At 38.1% G+C, this 19,859-nt stretch overlaps 1 protein-coding gene across 7 annotated transcripts in view; it reads right to left on the minus strand.

Moving 5' to 3' along the window:
- The window catches only part of USP6NL (USP6 N-terminal like), a 128,235-nt gene that overhangs the window by 84,724 nt on the left and 23,652 nt on the right, over positions 1–19,859 (minus strand). The window contains exon 1 of one of the 7 annotated variants that reach the window (XM_054802001.1): positions 9,819–9,888. The exons of the other annotated variants lie outside the window; for them this stretch is intronic. Coding sequence (XP_054657976.1) covers positions 9,819–9,873 — 55 coding nt within the window. The 5' untranslated portion in view covers positions 9,874–9,888. Of the gene's footprint in view, positions 1–9,818; positions 9,889–19,859 lie in introns of those variants that run through there. 7 annotated transcript variants of the gene reach the window in all.

Below are 19,859 nucleotides of genomic sequence, written 5' to 3' on the forward strand. Positions count from 1 at the left end.
CAGCTGCTGCAAAGACCTTAAGAAGTTTCTGTTACAAGACAAACATGAGGTTAATTCTAGTCTAGGTCTTGTGCACAGGCATCAAGCAAAAAATCCATTTATCTGTTAATGCTGAAGTCAATGATGCAGTAAACCTATTAATGAAGATGCACTATTTTACCACTATGCTGTTAGAAACAACAAAAAAAAAATCCAGAAAAATCTGACTGTTCATCATAGACTCTCATATCTCAGCAGAAAATGACCTGAAATGGCTAAAAAGCATTTCTGAACTCAGTACACAGAAGAAAGTCTAGTTCACCCAATCCGAACACTGATGCAATACTTTGGCAACACCTATTCCAAGTTACAAGGACTAGCTTTAGGATAGTACACAAATAAAGCTTTTTATGGATTCCAGTCCTGCTCAATAACCTATTTCATTCCAAACAGATTGCTCTCAGCCTCTGCAAATTTCATATCCCTTACAGAATCAAAATCCATAACAAGAGTCAAGATTTTGTTTAGACCATGGAGCAGCATCCAGCAAACAAGGATCCTGTAACCTGGTAGAAGCAGACTAAGTGCAGAATGCTCCCAAAGAAGGGCAGACACAAGCTGTCCTGTCTATTAGAGTAAGGGGAACAGCACGTCTGTACTCAGTGAAGTACGAGCTGAGATTTAAACATAGATCCACCCACTGTCTGCACTGTACTGACAGACAAGCAACTAGGATATTCAGCACTTTGGGGAGGGTTCAAGTTTCATTTGGGCGGCCTGGACAGAGCAGGAACAACAGGGCTGACTGGTTACCCAGACATCAACAAAACATCACAACTCAGCTCTTCACAAGAAGATGTCTTTGAGCTCCAACTACAACCAGCAGCTGCAGATAGAAAACTTATTGGTCAAAGCACTTGGTATGCCTAAATTGCTTTTAAATCCTCTTTTTGACTTACAGGTGTAGCCACGGTGATCAGACACAAAACCTTCCCATGAGGCGCAACACTCATTCTAAAATTCATCAACTTCGCATGAAAGCTCAACAACTTCAAGCCTGAAATTTTCATCAGTGAAGTTAAATCCAAAATAACTTGCAAAGGAAAAAAAAAAATGTATCTTGGTTATGAATTTTGGGTCCCTCCTACCTTACCATGGAAGGCATTTCTTCAGTACACGTTAAAATTCCAACTTTGCATTTCTGATGTTACTACAGACAAAGCCAAAGTATTTCCTTGAAACAAGGAACTGTAATGCAGGAAACCAACGTTATCACCTCTGCAAAGGTATTCCTGAAAGGTCTAGCAATAGGGTAGGAAATCAAGAGGTTGAACATAAATGTTTGTCAGTTACGGCACTTTGGAAGGATTAAGAGTTATCACTCCAGCAGCTTCAAATTTAATGAAAATCCAGTAGCCTTTGATCAACTCTTCCCTCTTCAGCAAAAGTACAGTTGTCATCTGTCATCACATAAATAAGTTTGAGTGCAAGTGAAAATCACCAAGTGTTTCTCCTGATTTAGAATATTTTCTGAAATTGGGTAATTTAACAGCAAACTTCTTGTTATGACAGCAAATTCTTGAAAGAACTTACATAGAACTCAGCCTACATTAAGGCTGGGAGGAGAGAATTTTCAACTTAAATTTATTTTAATATAATCCACAGTAAAGACAACAGCTTTTGGTGTGTGTTAGCCACAAGTACCACCTTTACTATACTTAGTCTAGAAATTCTGCTCACTTTTTTTTTTTTCCTTCCCTACCTCACCTTCTTCCCTGGCATAGAAAAAACAAGGGGTGTAACTACTGAACACCATAAAATTACTCACACATACTCTTTATTTGCCAACAGCCACTGTTTTTAAAGAGTACATCAAACCTAAAAATTGACAATTGGGACCAACAGTTCATATTATTGTGATAATGTGCTATAAAAACGTAGAAAAATAAGAGCATCAGAGATCACTTTGTACCTGAGGTACAATAGGCTGTTTAATCCCAGGGTAACATTCAAGCCATCTCAGACATGCATTGTTGACAGGTTTCTCTGAAAAATGAGTCAGATGCACGTCCTGGGGGAAGTTCTCTCTCTGATTAAAACACTATCGCAAACAGCCATTCTCCTTCAGGTGCTGTTGAGCTGAGATGGCATTTCAGTGAATCACATGCTCCAACACAAACTAAATCACATTTTTTTCAGATAAACAGATGGATCTTTGTCAGTGAAGACACAAGACAAATACATGGATTACCCAACTAATCAGGCTTTACTAAATCAGAAATCTTTGGTCGGAATGTAGTGAAAAGCTACTACTGTTCTCAGTGGTCCAAATCTATTTTGATGCTATGGATGCAAGCAAAGGCTGTAACAAGTATAGCCACAGCAGCCAGAATTTCAGGGCTCATGGAAGTACAGCCTAACAGCTCTGGCTTAGCTCAAGACACTGCTGCAACCTGTACTCTGACACCCAACACGCTGTAAAGAGGCAATGACCTGGATAATTGCTTTCTGGTAATATAACACCTTCTGAGACTAGAAAAGCAGAAGAGTGATTATTCACAAGTCATGCCTAATGAAAAGCACAAATGTGAACAATGTGAAAAGAGGATGGGGGGGGTGGGGGGGGGAGCGCGATGCGTTATTTAGGGAATGGCATTTTAAGAGGATGATGTACAAAACTGCCAGAATATAATTAGCTGTCAAGTTAAAGCATGCGGGGGGTCATCATCACTGAGGGGTAAGGGACTTAAAGCCAACAGAAAGGGATTTTAAAACTATACCATGCATCACAGATATTCTAATGCACAACACTACACGTAAGCAATCCAAAAATTAAATCAAATGAAAAAATTATTGAGCTGCTCTAAGTTTTTACTATCTTGTTACACAACAAATTCCATCAGATTTGAGCACCAATTTTTCCATTGCCTTGCACCTGTTTTCATCCTTCACACCTGTACATCAGATCAGCAGTAATTTATATCTCCCTGCATACACAAACAGTGCTGAAATGGGAAAAAAAAATAAAAATCAAAAACCCAAGAAAAATTCATGGAAACGTATAGAGGCAATTCATGGAAACATATAGAGGCAAAACAACTGCACAGGCTTAGAAAGATGAAGAAACAGGACACAAAAGTTTGTTCCAGAAGTTAGTGCAAAGGGGTCTACTGAACTATAAGTAACTTTCTGAACGTCAAAAACCCCATAAACAGGGAGAAAAGCATAGCTATTCTCCAAAGCCCACACAGCTGAGACTGGGGAGGGGGGGGGACGGGGGACGACACAACAACCAACCAACCTTATCAGCACAAAAGGGACACAAATAAGGTGACTCTAGATTGGTTTCATTTTAAAACATTATAGCCACCTTTTAAGAAGCCCTAAATTAATCAATAAGGATACCACACAAATAGGGAGCTACCATATTTATAAGCTACTGCAATAGTCTGACTGCCACTGATTGCCACTTCAAGGCAAATTTCATATTCTTGGACCTCAGAAGTAACTATTTCTCAGTGAAATCAGTATTCCATTACTACTCCCATACCTAGTAGCTTCCCGATACATCATTTAGCCATCAGTATTTTAAATTCAAGCTTCTAAGTTCATATAAATAGAATACCAAACAAGTACAGCCTTTCACATGGGACTACAGGTTTTAGACCAAATTTTAACTGAAGGACTTTTCAGATCTGTCTCAGAATGAAGAAGAATGGTTTGGAAACAAACTCATCCGCAGTTGTTTCAGTTGGGGGGGGGAAGATCAGTCAAAATAATAGAACTGAAATAGTTTTCATGTTACAGCAATTTTATAACATCTTTGTATTAAAATAAATTGTTCTCAAATCTGAAAGATTTATTTTTTTGTTAGTTTTTAATTGTAAACAACTGTATTCCTGCTAGTAAGAAATCCATGAACTCATTTGATGAAAGCTGCATGACAAGTAAAAGGCAGGCAAGCAAAAATAGGTTGGGGAGAGGAAGGTCATACAAAATACTGCAGAAAAGTTGTTATAAATTAAAAAAGAATCCAAAATTGTCAAGAAAGACAGCTTAAATAAACAAAGCCCAAATGAAATCACTATTAAATAACAGTTCCACAGCAGCAGCAGTGTTTAAGACACGTCAAATAAATGTCGTGTCCTCCCATCCATCTGCCCTCCCAAAAACTACCTCGCATTGAAGTGTATTCCCATTAATCCTAATTTGATTATCTCTTCTGAAAGCTTCACCTATCATGCCATTTCTGTAGCTAGGATGCAAAAGAGACAATTTGTTGAGTTTTCCTAATGGCAGTAATGACTTCAGTAGTTCCAACATTTACTACCTAAAATTGGTCAAAAAAATTCACTGACATGCCAATAAATACTGTTTCAAAACTAATTACTACAGATTAGTAGTTAGAAGTGTCAAGAAGGTTTGTTGTTGTGGGTTGTTTGGGTTTTTTTGCCAAGCTTATTTATTTTTTAACGTGAACAGGTTACATGTAGCAGTACATTAAGAGAGCATAAAGGAAAATGTAGCAAGACATTATTCAGCCATCCCATCTTGGATTTACAGCGCTTGTTGAACATGTCATTGCTCTTTGTCTTCAGCTCTGCTGGAAGTTACTGCACAGGGCTGTGCTGGTAAACAGGATCATGTGAGTGCACTGTAATCCACAACAAGAAAAACAAAACTGCTGAATTAGCTCATCTACCATCACTAGGAGTTTAAGGAAATTTAGACTGGAGAGAATATTTGCAAAGTTTAAGTTTGTCTGCATTCTCAGCACGGCTGTAGTGGGTTGACCCTTAGTTGGCACCGAGCTGCTCTCACTCCCCCTACTCCACACGATAAGATGAAAAAGCTCATGGGCTGAGATAGACAGGGAGATCACTTATCAATTACCCCCATGAGCAAAACAGACTTGACTTGGGGAAATTAATTTATTGGCAATTAAAAATAGAGTAGGATAGCGAGAAACAAAGTCGTCTTCCCAGGCTCAACTTCACTCCTTTGGTCCCAATTCTTCCATCTCCTCCCCACTCTGAGCAGCACAGGGGGGTGGAGAACGAGGGTTGTGGTCGGTCCATAATACTGTCTTTGCTGCTCCTTCCTCCTCACACTCTTCCTCAGCTCCAGTATGAGGTCCCTCCCACAGCACAGAGTCCTTCACCAACTGTTCCAGTGTGGGTCCTTCCCACGAGCTGCTGATCCTGCCAGAAAACCTGCTCCTGTGTGGGCTCCTCTCCAGGGGCCATAGCTCCTGCCAGGAGCCTTCTCCATGGGCTCTCCACAGGCTGCAGGTGGATATCTGCTTCACCATGGTCCTACATGGGCTGCAGGGGGACAGCCTACCTCACCATGGTCTTCCCCACGGGTTGCAGGGTAATCTCTGCTCCTGTGCCTGGAGTACCTCCTGCCCCTCCGTCTCCACTGACCTTGGTGTCTGCAGAGTTGATTCCCATGCATTTTTCTCACTCTCTCTCAACTGCTGCACTGTGGTTTTTATCCTTTCTTAAATACCTTATTACAGAGGCGTCTCCAGCTTCACTGATGGGCTCAGCATTGTCCAATGGTGGGTCCATTTTGGACTGAGCTGGAAACGGCTGTTTGCAACACAGAGGGCAGCCCCAGGCCTCTTCTCACACAGGCCACCCCTGCAGCCCCTGCTACCAAAACCTTGCCATGTATGCCCAATACAGTGGCCAACTAGAAACTTTCACATGAATTTAGCACCTAATCTGAGAGGCAGAGCATACACAAACAGAAGTCATAAATGTCTGTGTTCAATGCATTAATGCACAATCTCTTGATCCCCTTTCTATCCCTGAAATATTAACCCTACTAGAACTTCCACTTATTCCTAAAAAGCCTCATTAAGATATTCTATCCAATGTCAAGATCATAAATCTGGGGTTCCATGCAATTCTATAAATAGCATTTTAGTTTAGATTGGAAGAGTGCTTTGGGAGCAAATCTCCAGATCATCTCTATTTACTGTTCTTCAGTTTGCACTGGGAAGCAACACAGAAGTATGTACGACTGGATTCCTTCCAGATTAAACTATCTGTGAGATGCACTCCTAACTCTAAGTTACATTATGCCCAAAGATTAAGGCCAATGTTTGATCTAGTCTGAAAAACTTGCTGAAACACAGAGGGATGCCGGACCCTCAATTTTCCTCTCTAGAGCTATTACTCCAGTGCCACGCTACTTGCTAACATGGACACAGTCTTACAGGCTGCTGTTACATTACATACACAGTGCAGGCCCCAGCACAACCAGTCATCCTTTTATTTGCCTAAGCATATTTGCTCATTATTCCCTTTAGAGCCTATCTGCACTATTTATAGAATGGCTTTACATTCTAACTAGTTACCAGACAATGATTTTTAATACTTGTTCCATCACTATGAATACTCCTCTGTGAAGCTTTATACATTATGTAAAATGGGCAATTAATCACTGCACAGTTTAGAAGGTCATTCCAATGCCTATAAACTAAATAGTAATGGGCACTGGAGTCTGTGTAGCTTTTTTATTTTTCATCTATAGATTTGGCAAGCTCCAAATTAGTATTCATCCCACATATTTTAAAACCTAACTATGGTACTAATTCATAGCACAGAATTGACAAAAACATTTTTATTGATCTACATATCTTTGATTTGTGTAACATGTGCTCCACACAATAGTCTGCAAACATAACATTTTCTTTTACTGAGTGATGAGACATGGTGGCTCCAGGACTTGATGCAGCTGCAGCATAGATGAGGAAATTTTTCAAAACATGTTAAAGTCTTTTCAATGTACAGCTGTCGTCAGAAAAAGGGAAGGATTACTCAGGGGTTTTTTTTCTTTTTAGAAGGAGAAAAATTAGGACACAGAGCACCGGTGCAGCCATTTATCCATCACACAGCAAAGTGCAACGCCTGCAATCAGCAGTATATCACACACTGGGGAGCCCTGGAAGCATCCCAAAAACACCCAAGACTTCAAAATGATGAAGAATTGTGCCACTAATCCAAACAATGTGACTTTAAATGAAACAGAAAACGTTTCTCTATGAAAGATCACAGCATATTCGTGTTATCAAAGTCCCTTCGTTAGTACAAACAGCACTTCCTTTTCTATCAGAAAGAGGAAGTCTCAGAACAAGACAACTTCTCACATTGCAGTTTGAGACCCATGCACTGTACTATAACTATTTCCTTCAGACTACTGCTATTTCCCACTCAAAATTAGGTTTAACAACAAAAGCTACACTTCCATTCTAGTTGTAACAGGAATCAGTGAACCAAAATTATTAAAATTAAAATTTTGAAGGATATATTTCTAAAAACAAGCCTGAAACTTAGCCTTAACCTCTGGAAAATACTCCTGACAAAAGGGAGATAAAAATGGCATGGAAAAGAGTGCCCTTTAGTCAAGTTTTTTGGGTTAGGTTTTTTCGTGGGGTTTTTTTGTTGGTTTGTTGGTTTTTATTGAAATACAGCACACACCGTAGACTACCAGACATGGTGAAATTTGCCCATTCACAGTCAGGCTCTCTCCCCCCACCCCTCCAAATGCTTACATATTAATCTTGCCTGGTACATTAGGTAACTCTCAAAAGGAAAGCATGTCTCATTTAAAAAACAAGGAAAAGAAAAACCAAACATTTTCCCCTTCAGTTTCCAGGGAATAAAAATATTTGCCAGTCAATAAATGAAGAAAGTTTTGTGCAACTTGATTAACCCATAGCTTACAGGCCTCTGCCACTCGCTTCTGGAGAAATAATGGACAGAAAGATTACATTTTGAACTCTTCACGTTCAGATATAACTGGTGATTGCTTTGGTGCAAGGAGAGGAAGATGCAGACATCACTTATACCACTGGCATGAATGCTAAGAAGAAAACATTTGATTTTTATATTCTTAAATAGAAACCTATTTTTCAGTGAAGAATTAAAACAAAGGGAAATCAAGAGATCTCTTTTCCTACCATCCCACTTATATTTCATTAATATCTGCATTAGACAGCTATCGCATAAAGACCACCTGCTAACGTGCCATAGGAATGGAGCATCTGTATTGTGATAATGTGCCATTCTGGAAGCACAACAGTGCCATAAAAAGAACTGTTATGTTTACAAAACCAAAAAAAATTACAAAAACACACACAGTGAGAAGGGAGGGAGAAGTATCAACTACTGCGCACAATTTTCACTCCCCAAGAGCAAGTGGTTTCAACTGTGTACATCAAGATTGTACCTGGCTTAAAAGCTACAAAACTCCAAAAGTCTTCAGAACACCCTGAGACTAAAGGCACAATTAAATCCTATATGACTCTTCAAACAACTCTTGTAGATTTATTGCTCAAACTGCAAATTCCACATCGAGTATGCACTCGAGCCATTTCCAAGTGGCAGCAGCAAACACCTGCAATCCAGCAGCAGTGCTGCAGTGATATCTGGCAAATAAGAGTATCAAAGGAAGACTACAAGCTGATTATCAATGAGCTTCTCCATAGGGACAGAATCTGCTCACAAGAGCTGCGGTCAGTGATCCCAGATTGATTTTACAACACAGCGCACATGAGCACACAGAGCCTTTGTAGCTGGCAGGTTCCAAGATTTATATCATGCTCATCATAGTGGCCTGCGGTGAAGAGTTAAGTTACCGCGACTAACAACTGTGACACCTGATACAAGTGTCGCATTCTTCTCCTGGAGAGAAGTGTGTGCAATCAAATGTCTTCATATCTATTTTCTTTGATTTGTTTTAGTATGTTGCCATGTAATAATGTTAAGGAAGATAACAGTAGGAAAGAGAAACCTATGTCACCTGGGACATGATGCAGAAGGTAGTAGGGTTTGTTCCTCAAGGAATAATTCCCACCAAGGACCTGCCCCCTCCAGGTACAGCTAGAAAATGCTTTGTTAGCTGCTTTATTAGCAAAGAGACAGCAGCAGTCTTGGGCATCTGTGTACATATTTTCTCATTTCCACCAAGAATTTAATTAACTGACATTAATTAAGTTTTCTGTTTGATCTGGAAATTCAGTTCAAATTAACATTTTTATGGATAGTTTCATACTAATGCTGACAGCTAATTTCTTACAGAAGCAGCTGCTTGGACTTGCAACAAGAAGGATGAAACAAGGGAACCTATTCCACTGAGAAACCAGTATTTTTATTTGCTGTTAGACATGACTAACTAAAAAATTGGATGTTATCTGATTTGAGAAGTCTGGATATTTTGCTTACAAGCTATACCAAAAGATCTAGAAGCTCAACAGGACATAAAAATACTTTGGAGAAGCCAGATAAGATGTCCAGGAAAGTTGTGAATTGTCAATTTACACCAAACCGCTATCAAAGCCTAGACTGCTATAATTATCTGTTGTAGAAAATGTCCAGCTGAGACCCTGTCATTATGAAATATTCACCCCATTTTAAGTTATTAAAACCAAAGAGGCAAACTTATTAGCATCTATCTCTGCACTGTTACTTATTCCTATCCACTGCAATTTAACAAACAAAATTGTCACCTTCTTATGCTGTAAGTGTATTAAATTCTGTGCAAGGTTCACAGCTAATAAAGATGGATGCTAGTATTCATATTTAATATTAGATTCCAAATTTCATAAGCATGAGGATAAAATACTGGAAGCTCAACAATTTAAGGCAAAAAAGGCACATCTCAACAGCACAAGTATTTCTTTAAGAAAAAAATGCTTTGTAGTGTCAAATAATGCCTACGTTACACTTTGGGAGCCCACAGGAAGACAAAGGTTGTACATATTTGAAAATAGCATATGCACCATTGGCATGATCTTATCAAAATCAAGGTCAGAAAAATATGCTCACCTGAACTATGAAAATGTAAGACAGAGAATGAGGTTTGTTCTTCTAGATCCCTCATGTAGAGCTTCCCAGCCTTTTCTCAAAAGGCTCCAAATCCAAAACTAAAATGTCTGGGCCTAAATGTAAAACTCACATCATGATAGAAGTACAAGAGCAGCTACAGAAAGAAAGGTACAGGACACAAACACCTTTTTGCTGTGTTCAGATCCAGGCTCGAGATCTTATCTCCATTCCAAACATACTGGACAAATGCCTCAGGCAAAACAGAATCCTTGTCTCAGCTGCAGTATCATTGAAACCAAAATCCAAACATATTCAGCCTACCAGCTCAAGCTCAAAACTATGTAACCCATTAACCTTCTGAAACATTAAGCAAACAGTTGAATGAATCCCTAACTCCCCCCACACAGCTGTCCTCTTCTTTCAAGAAACGCAGTAAAACCACCTTGTTTTCAGTTGGTTTTTCCACCAGCTGCCAGGTTCCCTCTGCTGTGGTGAAATCACAAGGACAAGTTTGTGCAAGTACTGCTGCTCTAGGTCAGCAACAGTCCTGTGCGTTACACAAACCAAGACATCCAGATGGATTTAACAGCATCCATCCACATACTGCAACAGGTAAAGATTAAACTGATCCTCAATACCAGATGACTTAAAAAGAGATTCCATACGAGGCTTCGTTTCTCATGTTTCTACTTAGCCAGTAGCAAGGACCAAACCAATGAAATTGAATTGTAAAAAGCTCTGGAGGCCACACAGGGGTATTGCATCTCCCACAGGATTTACAACCACAAGACTGCTTATTACCAGAAGAGGATAAACAGCAACTTGCAACCATATACCATCATGCAGTCCTTCTAGCTCGCATGTTGCTTGCTTCCATTTTTTACTATTTTGTGTCAATAAAAAAAAAAATCAACTAAAGCTATACTTATATTTGAGATTTTTAACATTAGTTGAAGAAGAGAGACTTGTTTAGACTCTTGGGACACCAGTGAAACCGGTCCAGGGTTTGCAGCTCACTGTTATTTTACAGTTCATTATCCTTGGACAGACTGAAAACAGCCACAGCAGGAATTCCAGCAAGTGAACACAACAACAACAAAAAAAAAAAAACACCACACCAAAAAAACCCCAACACACATACAAACCCAACTCCTTGCTCGTATTTTTGTTTAAATGTGCTCTTTCATCTACAGGACAAAAATTGGGAACTCTGTAGCTATGTACAAGAACACACACCCCCCTAAAGAAACAAAAAGGTTTTTTCTTGGATTTTTTTTATTGTGGATGTTGGGGGTTGTTGGGTTTTGCGTTTGTTTTTTTTTAAAAAAAAGCCACACACAGAGCAAGTCAGATCAGCTTCACTGATTCCAACATAGCTGTGCTGATTTATACCAAACTTAATTTCTGTCCCATCTAGCAGATACATCACTGTGAACCTGTTATGGATTTCCTCATTACATTACCGCACCGTTCTTTATTCTTCATTCTTTTTCAAATCTACTTTTTTACAGGAATATTTTATGTTAAGCTACCACATTTCCCATATGCTACAATTCATAGAATAGAATCATAGAATTGTTTGGGTTGGAAGGGACCTCTTAAAGATCATCTAGTTCCAACCCCCCTGCCATGGGCAGGGACACCCTCCACTAGACCAGGTTGCCCAAAGCCCCATCCAACCTGGCCTTGAACACTTCCAGGGATGGGGCATCCACAGCTTCTCTGGGCAGCCTGTGCCAGTGCCTCACCACTCTAAGAATTTCTTTCTAACATCTAATCTAAATCGACCCTCCTTCAGCTTAAGGCCATTCCCCCTTGTCCTGTCACTACACTCCCTGACAAACAGTCCCTCTCCAGCTTTCCTGTAGGCCCCTTCAGGTACTGGAAGGCCGCAATTAGGTCTCCCCAGAGCCTTCTCTTCTCCAGGCTGAACAACCCCAACTCTCTCAGCCTGTCCTCACAGGAGAGGTGCTCCAGCCCTCTGATCACCTTCGTGGCCTTTCTCTGGACTCGCTCCAACAGCTCGATGTCTCTCCTGTACTGGGGCCCCCAGAGCTGGACGCAGTACTCCAGGTGGGGTCTCACAAGAGCGGAGCAGAGGGGCAGGATCACCTCCCTCGACCTGCTGGTCACACCTCTTGATGCAGCCCAGGACACAGTTGGCTTTCTGGGCTGCAAGCGCACACTGCCGGCTCATGTTGAGCTTCTCATCTATCAATATCCCCAAGTCCTTCTCCTCGGGGCTGCTTTCAAAGTTCTATTTCAGGATTATCGAGAACATTACAGTTGACAATTCATGGGTTTAAGGTCCCACCCCACCCCCCCAAAAAACCCCCAACACATATTGGAATAACAAATCACAGTATAAAGCTGGAGATCAGTTGTCTTCATTATGCCTTCCTTCTTGCCAATTAGCACATTTCAGTTGACTAATATTATCACATAAATAAAGAACAAGTAGTACTTTATTTTTCTGTAGTTCCTCTATAGCTAAATCAAAATCAAGCTGTCTGTATTAACTTTTTAAGCCATAGATCAATTCCCAAGATACAACATCTAAGTACTTTGTTAAATGATGCTACCTACTTAATAATCAAAGACCAAATAAACAGACACTAAAGTCATTAACAGCTACATATGGCTAAGCAGCACTGCAACCTTTCTTAATCACTACATCTGGCATCACACAAATGTGAAGAATTACATATTTTAAGCATTTTTTTAAAAATAAAGTAAAAAGGCAATAAATCGTCAGGATAAGAAATGCAATAGAAAAGCCATAATGTATGTATATGAATAGTAAAAACTTTCATGGGAAAGTGAGAGATAGTGAATGCCAGCCACAGAAATGGGGTATTTTAGGTAAAAATCCTCTAGATTAGTCACTGCATGTCCCCATTGTTGAATGAACCAACTGTATTATTACTTGCTTGTGTTTGTATCATCCTAAGGTGGAATTCCTCATACTCATGCAGTAGCAAGTCTCAGCAGCACTTCAGCATTCAGCCAGCATCACCACTGAAGAAAAGCCACCCCCATGTATTTACTCACATCACTTTGAGCTGGCATGCACACTTGTGAATCTGCATCACCAACTGGACTGGTTAAACTGACCAAGATTAAAACGAGCTCAACAAGTAAGAATAGTTTAATTCAGATCAGCTTCCCAATTCAAATCACTAGATGCCTATACAAATGCTTGTGAAGGGATTTGAATTGGGATGAGGAGACAAGATGAGCAGAAGCGAGGCAGGAGTACATCTTTGAGAGGAGTCATTTACGCTAGCATTGTCTGTGAAACCACAGCCGAAAGGCCTAACTTTAATACGAATATAACAATGTCAGTAGAGCCTGTTGAAATACAGTTAAATTTTGTCACATTAGTAGAAACTTAGCCATAGTAAATAATGAATTGAAGCTGTATATATGTACTGATGAGCTGCAGAATACAATCAATTATTTTGACTGCTGTGGGCAGAATTTCATATTTAATGACAACAAAAAAAGATTTAACTCCCTGCTGTCAGATCTGGCTGATCACTGAACAACTTGTCAAGTTCATTTTTATTTTAATAAATAAAATGTATTGTTCGTCCACATTCTGGCCTCATGAGAAAAAGATCGCTCTTCTCCCATATCCATTCTACCTCTAAAAATCAAAGTAATTCAAGAACAGGTATACAGGTCTAGGAAACTTTTACTTCTGTCCAGCATTTCTCAGATAAAATATCCAACCTGGAATATAACAGTGTTCCTTCAACAATAAAATACGCATGAATACCTAACTTTCATTCATGTTCACATGAACTGTAGAAACACTGGTTGTATGGAGGATCTGCTACAGTTAATAGTCTTCAAGCAAGAGGTCACACTAGATTGTGATAATCTCATCTACCCTTTAAATATACTGATTTTTCACATCAGCTTTTCTAAGTACACTTGAGTGAAAAGACTTATTTTTTACCTCCTAGATACAGTCCAAGGAAGCTGAAGTTTTTCTTAGGGTTCTTTCAACCTAAAATACCTTTAAATAATGTTTTTGTCAATCAGAAGACACTGCAGGGTATGAGGCACGATTGTTTTTTCAAAGAAAAGATTGAGGAAAACTCTACGTATAACTAAATCACACGAACTAGAATTCTTGAAGCAGCCCCAGGAGGGAGAAAAACAAAAAGCTGAATTCCATTTCATGGGTTTTTTTTCTTAAATGTGAGAACAAGACATCTCCATCTACCCACGTTATGAGAAAGCCATTTGGGTTTCATTAACAACTTTTTGTTTGTTTTTTAAAGTCTCCAGAAGTTATCCAGTCCTGCTGCGCTCCTTGTGTGTGTTCAGTTTCCTTGGAAGATAACAGATGATTAGCCTGTGAGGAAAGGTGTAAGATCAGGACCACGGAAAAAAAATACTGATATAGGAAGTTGGCACCAAAGACATACAGGCAAAAAGCCAATGTTTCCTTTTTTTTTTTTTAATACTCCTGAAGAAACCTAAGAAATCTTTGAAAACATTATTGATTTGTTCAATGTTTTGGTTCTGTCTCAGGAGTAGGAGGGAGGTGGGAGAGCTTTCTTCAGAAAAATAATCATCTTATTAGTTTGCATCAGAAACCATGCATATGCTTTTATAATGTCACTTGCTCAATCAAATTATCATGACAGTTCTTGTCTACAACAACCCTTTGTGAGACTAATTCAGAGCTCAGCAAAAAGAACATGAGATTCTCCTGTGACTGAAAAGGAATCAGGATCTTCTGTGTTTCTTCCTTCCATCTAAGTGACAGAAGATGCATGTTGGGCTATGATTTGTGACAAAAACTTGAAAAATTGAACCAAACTTAGCACAAATGAGACACTGGTCAATGATGGACAGAAAATTACTCAAGAATTTTTCAAGTTTTAGGATGCATTGCATGCGTGCTTGTGGAACTTTACTTCAAAGCAAACTGCAGTAACACAGAGCTAGGCTCTTAAGAGAGTCCAGGGCGAAAATCAAGAAGTCCTAAGACTTTTATTGTAAATAGACATTTCCTACACAGTGTTGATTGCAAAGTATTTAAAAGTGGAGCAATTCTAAAGTAGTGGAGCAAATTCCTACAAGCAGACACTAAAAAGTAAAAAAAAAAAAAAAACCCAACAGAATTTCAGAAAGAGTAAAAAATGGCTTCTCACATATATAAAACAAAAGTCACTTAAAAATAAAATACTAAATGTAAAAAAAAAAAAAATCCTAACAAATAGAAAGGAAAATGTATGTAATTCTTTCTGAAGGAAAGCAGTGATTTACAAGAGAAATTCAGGTAACCCTGAAACCTCCCATAAGAGACAAAATGCTCAGCCTCCTGTGCAAAGATGTTATAACAAATAGAAAAATCAAGATATTATGAAGAGAGCTTCTGCCATTTCACTAGTTGCCTTGAGGGAATGAATTTGATTATACCTTTCCTCTACTATCACCAAAGGTAACGAGAAAATACTGTAGCTACCTGATGTGGGACCTTTCTTTTATTTTCTCCATCTTGCAACTAATCAACTTAGTCCGTTCCAAAAGAAATAAACCAAAAAAAGACAGCAGATTTCTTGCCAAATCTAAGCCTGAAATACAAGGTTCTACCATCTGCAAGTGAATTCAGGCAGTAACTTCCGAAGTGTGAGCTATTACTGACACATTTAAACATGATTATCTTTGTCTGTCCCAACGTTTACATATCTCATAGGCCCATATTTCCAGAATGAAAACTATCTTTGAAACTGAAGATATCCATAAGCTTTGTCTGAAACCCCAAAGGCTGTGATAAGATACACTGCCTAAAGGAATACAGGGGATTCCTGATGAGTATTATCTTTGGCTTACAGCCCAAATACAGCAGTGACCAAACATACATCTCCGCTTACAATCCATAAAAAAACCTCAAACCAAAGTTTTCTCTCAGGTATCTATATCTTAAACTAAAACACTGCATGCCTTTTTAATTCTATGATTTCAATTTAGTTGTCCCATCTGCTAGAAGTATTTTAATACAACGTCTCTTTTTATATCTTAACATCAAGGTGATGTTGCCAATTAAGTTCTGCTGTGGCCATCTGTAAAAGGAAGGAGGGAAGAAAGAAGTAAACATGAACATTTCTTTAATAATCTTAAACAACTTGGATTTCAACCAGGATTTCAGCAACAGAAAAAAAGAAAATAATGAATAGATTTATACTGTACATGGATTTCTCTAGGAGAAGTAACATTTTAATTATTTTTTGAAATTCAGAATGGTTTTAGATCTTGTGAAATGTTTGGCTTTGAATTCAAATGCTTATCAAGAGAATTTTATACTGGCATGATATAGGACTTCATCCAAAGACAGACTTTCAATTTCATAAATTAAGACATTCAAGTCTTATGAAATAAAATAATGGCAACCTCTCCAAAATTTCTTTACTTTCTTTACAACTTCATGTTCATCTTCCAAATTATTGAGCATGTAAAGTGTTACCCCTTTGACAATAAATGGATTAGAGGCATTTTTTTCCTTTAACTGGCCTGATACAATCTGATTATGGTAAGAGTCTGGGTTTTCCCCAAAAAACTAAAACTGTAAAAAGCAAACAAAAAACCTCTACACACTCAGCTTTCACTGCAATTGGAAGACTATGGAACACAATTACAGGGTGAGTTTTTTCTTTAAAAAAGGATTGAAGGATCCAAGTTTTAAGAAGCACAGGATTAAAAAAAAAAGGATGGAAATGTGAGACATTATAAAGACACCATAAACCAAAACTTACTGTTTAGCTCATTGCATGTATCACTAAACAAGAACCTAAGAGGCCTACTGAAGGATTCTCTGATGTCAACCTCAACAAAGACTAAAGACAAAACCATAACAGGACTTGCAACCGGGAGACAAGGTGGATACTCATACTCACACTGCCTAACCCTTTGCAAGATTTAGTCTTATATTTGTAAACCATCTATTTATCACACTCTTATGATAAAGAAAATAAAATTTAATTTAACTAGTGGCATAGGTCATAGCCACAATGAAAACAAACTCTGGCCTGTAAAAAAAAAAAATCAATTAGACTCAGCAACTTTGGCAGGCTGTTCAACTATCACATTAAATCCACATCTTAACCCATAAAGTGTTAATAATGGGTTTCTTTTAAACAACATTCTGCAGGAATTTCTTCTGCAGGGACTGAATTTTCTCCACCACAGTAGCTATGCTTATCGTAGACTTTACAACAAGTTTCTGTTGAACCATGGATGCAAAAAGACACTCTCTTGGCTAGTAACTGTGTTTCTAGGTCTCAGCCTGAAAATAAATGAAAACTGAACCCCAGAGGAATCCTTTCCACTACAATCTTGTGTACTAACAGTATAACTATTTTTATAAATAGGACATTCATTCAATCTTAAAGAAGAAAAGTTTTAAACTAGATACAGCACATGAAATACGCAATTAATACATTATACTACTTTGTAACATTTGTCTCCTGAGTGCAAGTGAGGCCCCTACCGAAGGCTAGGCTCTTCCTCCACTCCCCACGTGCAGCGACCCTTCTGCAAATATCTGCTCAGTTATTTTCAATTTCAGTTTCTTGAGTTCCTATTTTTCACAAGGGACAGATATTTTACAGAAAATTTCCACACAAGTTGAAAACAATGAATTTCAGACTTCTATGCAATAAGTCATATTCTAATGATAAACACTCTTTTTTAAGGGATTAGGAGCGGGATTAGAAACTTTTACCATCTACCAACACCAATTTGAAAGCCTGTTGGTAAACACGTCACATATCATCCCTCATGTCTCAATGAATTCACCTCACATTCACATTGGGCTTCCTAGCAACTCTTCCTTTACAAATACATTTTTCCAGTTACTGAAAACAATGACAATGAGTCATTTCTGTAGAATACAGTCCTTCACGTACACCAGATGCCTAATGTTGCATGCTGTGAAAAAAAAAAACTAATGCCTACTCAAATTGCTGTATTTATCACAGAAGTCTGTCAGCATTTTGCATCTTTTGTAAATGTTTTCTTCAGAATGTTTGAATTTTTTTTTTAATGTTAAGATCTTAATATTGCTTGTCAAAATGTACTACCAAGTTCTGTAAGAGCTAACATCTAATTAGCTCAGTTACTAGCAGCTTGAGAATATCGCCCAAACAATGACCCCAAATTACTGTCTTTTAACAAGGGAGTAAAACAAACGGAGAGAAAAAAAATCTCAAAGCTTTAGAACTGAGAAAATGAGCATTTGCTTATGTTTTTCAAGGCTTTCCCTTCCAATTCCATTGAATCTGTTCCTTTTTATATATATTTTTTGGTGTTATCTTTTTAAACCTGTTCTTACACTACTTCCATAAAAACCAAGCCTGACTAGCTAGCTACAGACAAGTAGAACTCCTGTCCCCTTCATTCTTCTCTGTAACTAATGGAGCGTAAGTACACAAATTAAAAAAACAACAGTGAACAGAAATCAAGTAATTCACTCTGAAGAAATTATAAAACTGTTGGGTAGTATGTTCAACCAATTACTGCAAAATCTAAAGAAGTAATAGGAAGCTTGGGTTTATGAAATGCATGCTTTTTTTTTTTTCTTCTCCAGAATAAGAGGATAACAGCAGAGCCCGGTTCTACCTTTACTCATTTTGTTTTCTTAGAGAGGCATTTCATTAAGTAACTCATTAGAATTACAGCAGCCTGATGTTATTAGATGAGTGACTTAAAATAAAGGTACTTGCCTATAGCCACACATTACGTGTAAGGGCAGAATAGAACAATGATACAGTAACAGGCAGACACAGATGCTGTAGATCCTAAATTATTCATTACCTATTCAATACAAAATAAAGTGGTCCTAGAAAATTAATTCTAAAAATTGCATTCCTTTCTTTGTAAAGACATCTCTACAAATTATTTAGTTCCTCTACAAACCCTATATGCAGCAACTGCAAATAATTAAGATGCAAAAGTAAAGATGAAAAAAATGTTTAATCAGTTCCTAATTAGATAAGTATGCAAGATACCACAAAGGATGGCACTACTGTAGCAAAGAAAAAACAACAAACATTCAACACATTGAAGAGAACAACAAAAGCATTTAACGTCAATTAATTTCAAACAATAATCGAGTATTTCAAGTAATGTTTTATACACTTGCAAGAGCCATTTCGGATTTTGAAGTTAGTTGTAATCTAGAAATAATCTCATTGTAAAACCTAAACAGCAGTGCAGCTGTGTACTTTCAGTCTCTCTCATTTCCATAAGCACTAAAGCAGCCTATTTTTGCTCTTATTCTCATTTAGAATATTAAGACTCTAAAAACTATTCTAATGAGATTCCACAGAATATGGTTGCTATTTTCACAACCTGAGCTATCTGGACAAGAAAAACATTTTTACCACAGAAAAATAAGGAAAAGACCTGTAGAACAACAGTAGCAGTTACAAATGCTGAAAAACTCCATCTTCAGCATAATAAACGTCACCAGGATTCTCACTGGGAAAGCTGCAGTTGCAATACGATAATAATTAGGCTTAATATAGTTCAAAGCCAAATTATGGAAGCTGTACATGCCACAGCAAAGAACATTTTTAAGTATCAAGTACACACTTAATTTAACTACAACCAAACTCCAAAATATTTCTGATTTACAGTAAATTACTCAGAACACTGAATATATCCCAGTGCTGCTCTTACCTTTCTTAGCAGCATCTGTTCTTCGTCTTGCTGGCGACACCAGATCCTTTACAATCTGTAGCACTTGAATCATTGCTCATTAGCAAGATCAAAGAGACTAGATGCTCCTCTAAAATTCCAACAGGTTTCATTACTACATGTTATTACATGGCCATCTTCAGTATGCTCAAGCAAAACTGGTGCAGGAACAACTCACCTACCTTCACAGAAAGATTTCTGCGTGACGACTCTATAGGCTGGGGTGATGGATTTAAAGTGACTTCAGCAGAAGGAGACAAAAAACTGCAAGCAGTCCTAAATGTATTTCTGCAGAACATTTTAAAATTATTTACTGCAGAGAAT

Source organism: Grus americana, chromosome 1 (assembly GCF_028858705.1).
Source record: "Grus americana isolate bGruAme1 chromosome 1, bGruAme1.mat, whole genome shotgun sequence".
In the NCBI taxonomy this organism is placed as follows: domain Eukaryota; kingdom Metazoa; phylum Chordata; class Aves; order Gruiformes; family Gruidae; genus Grus; species Grus americana.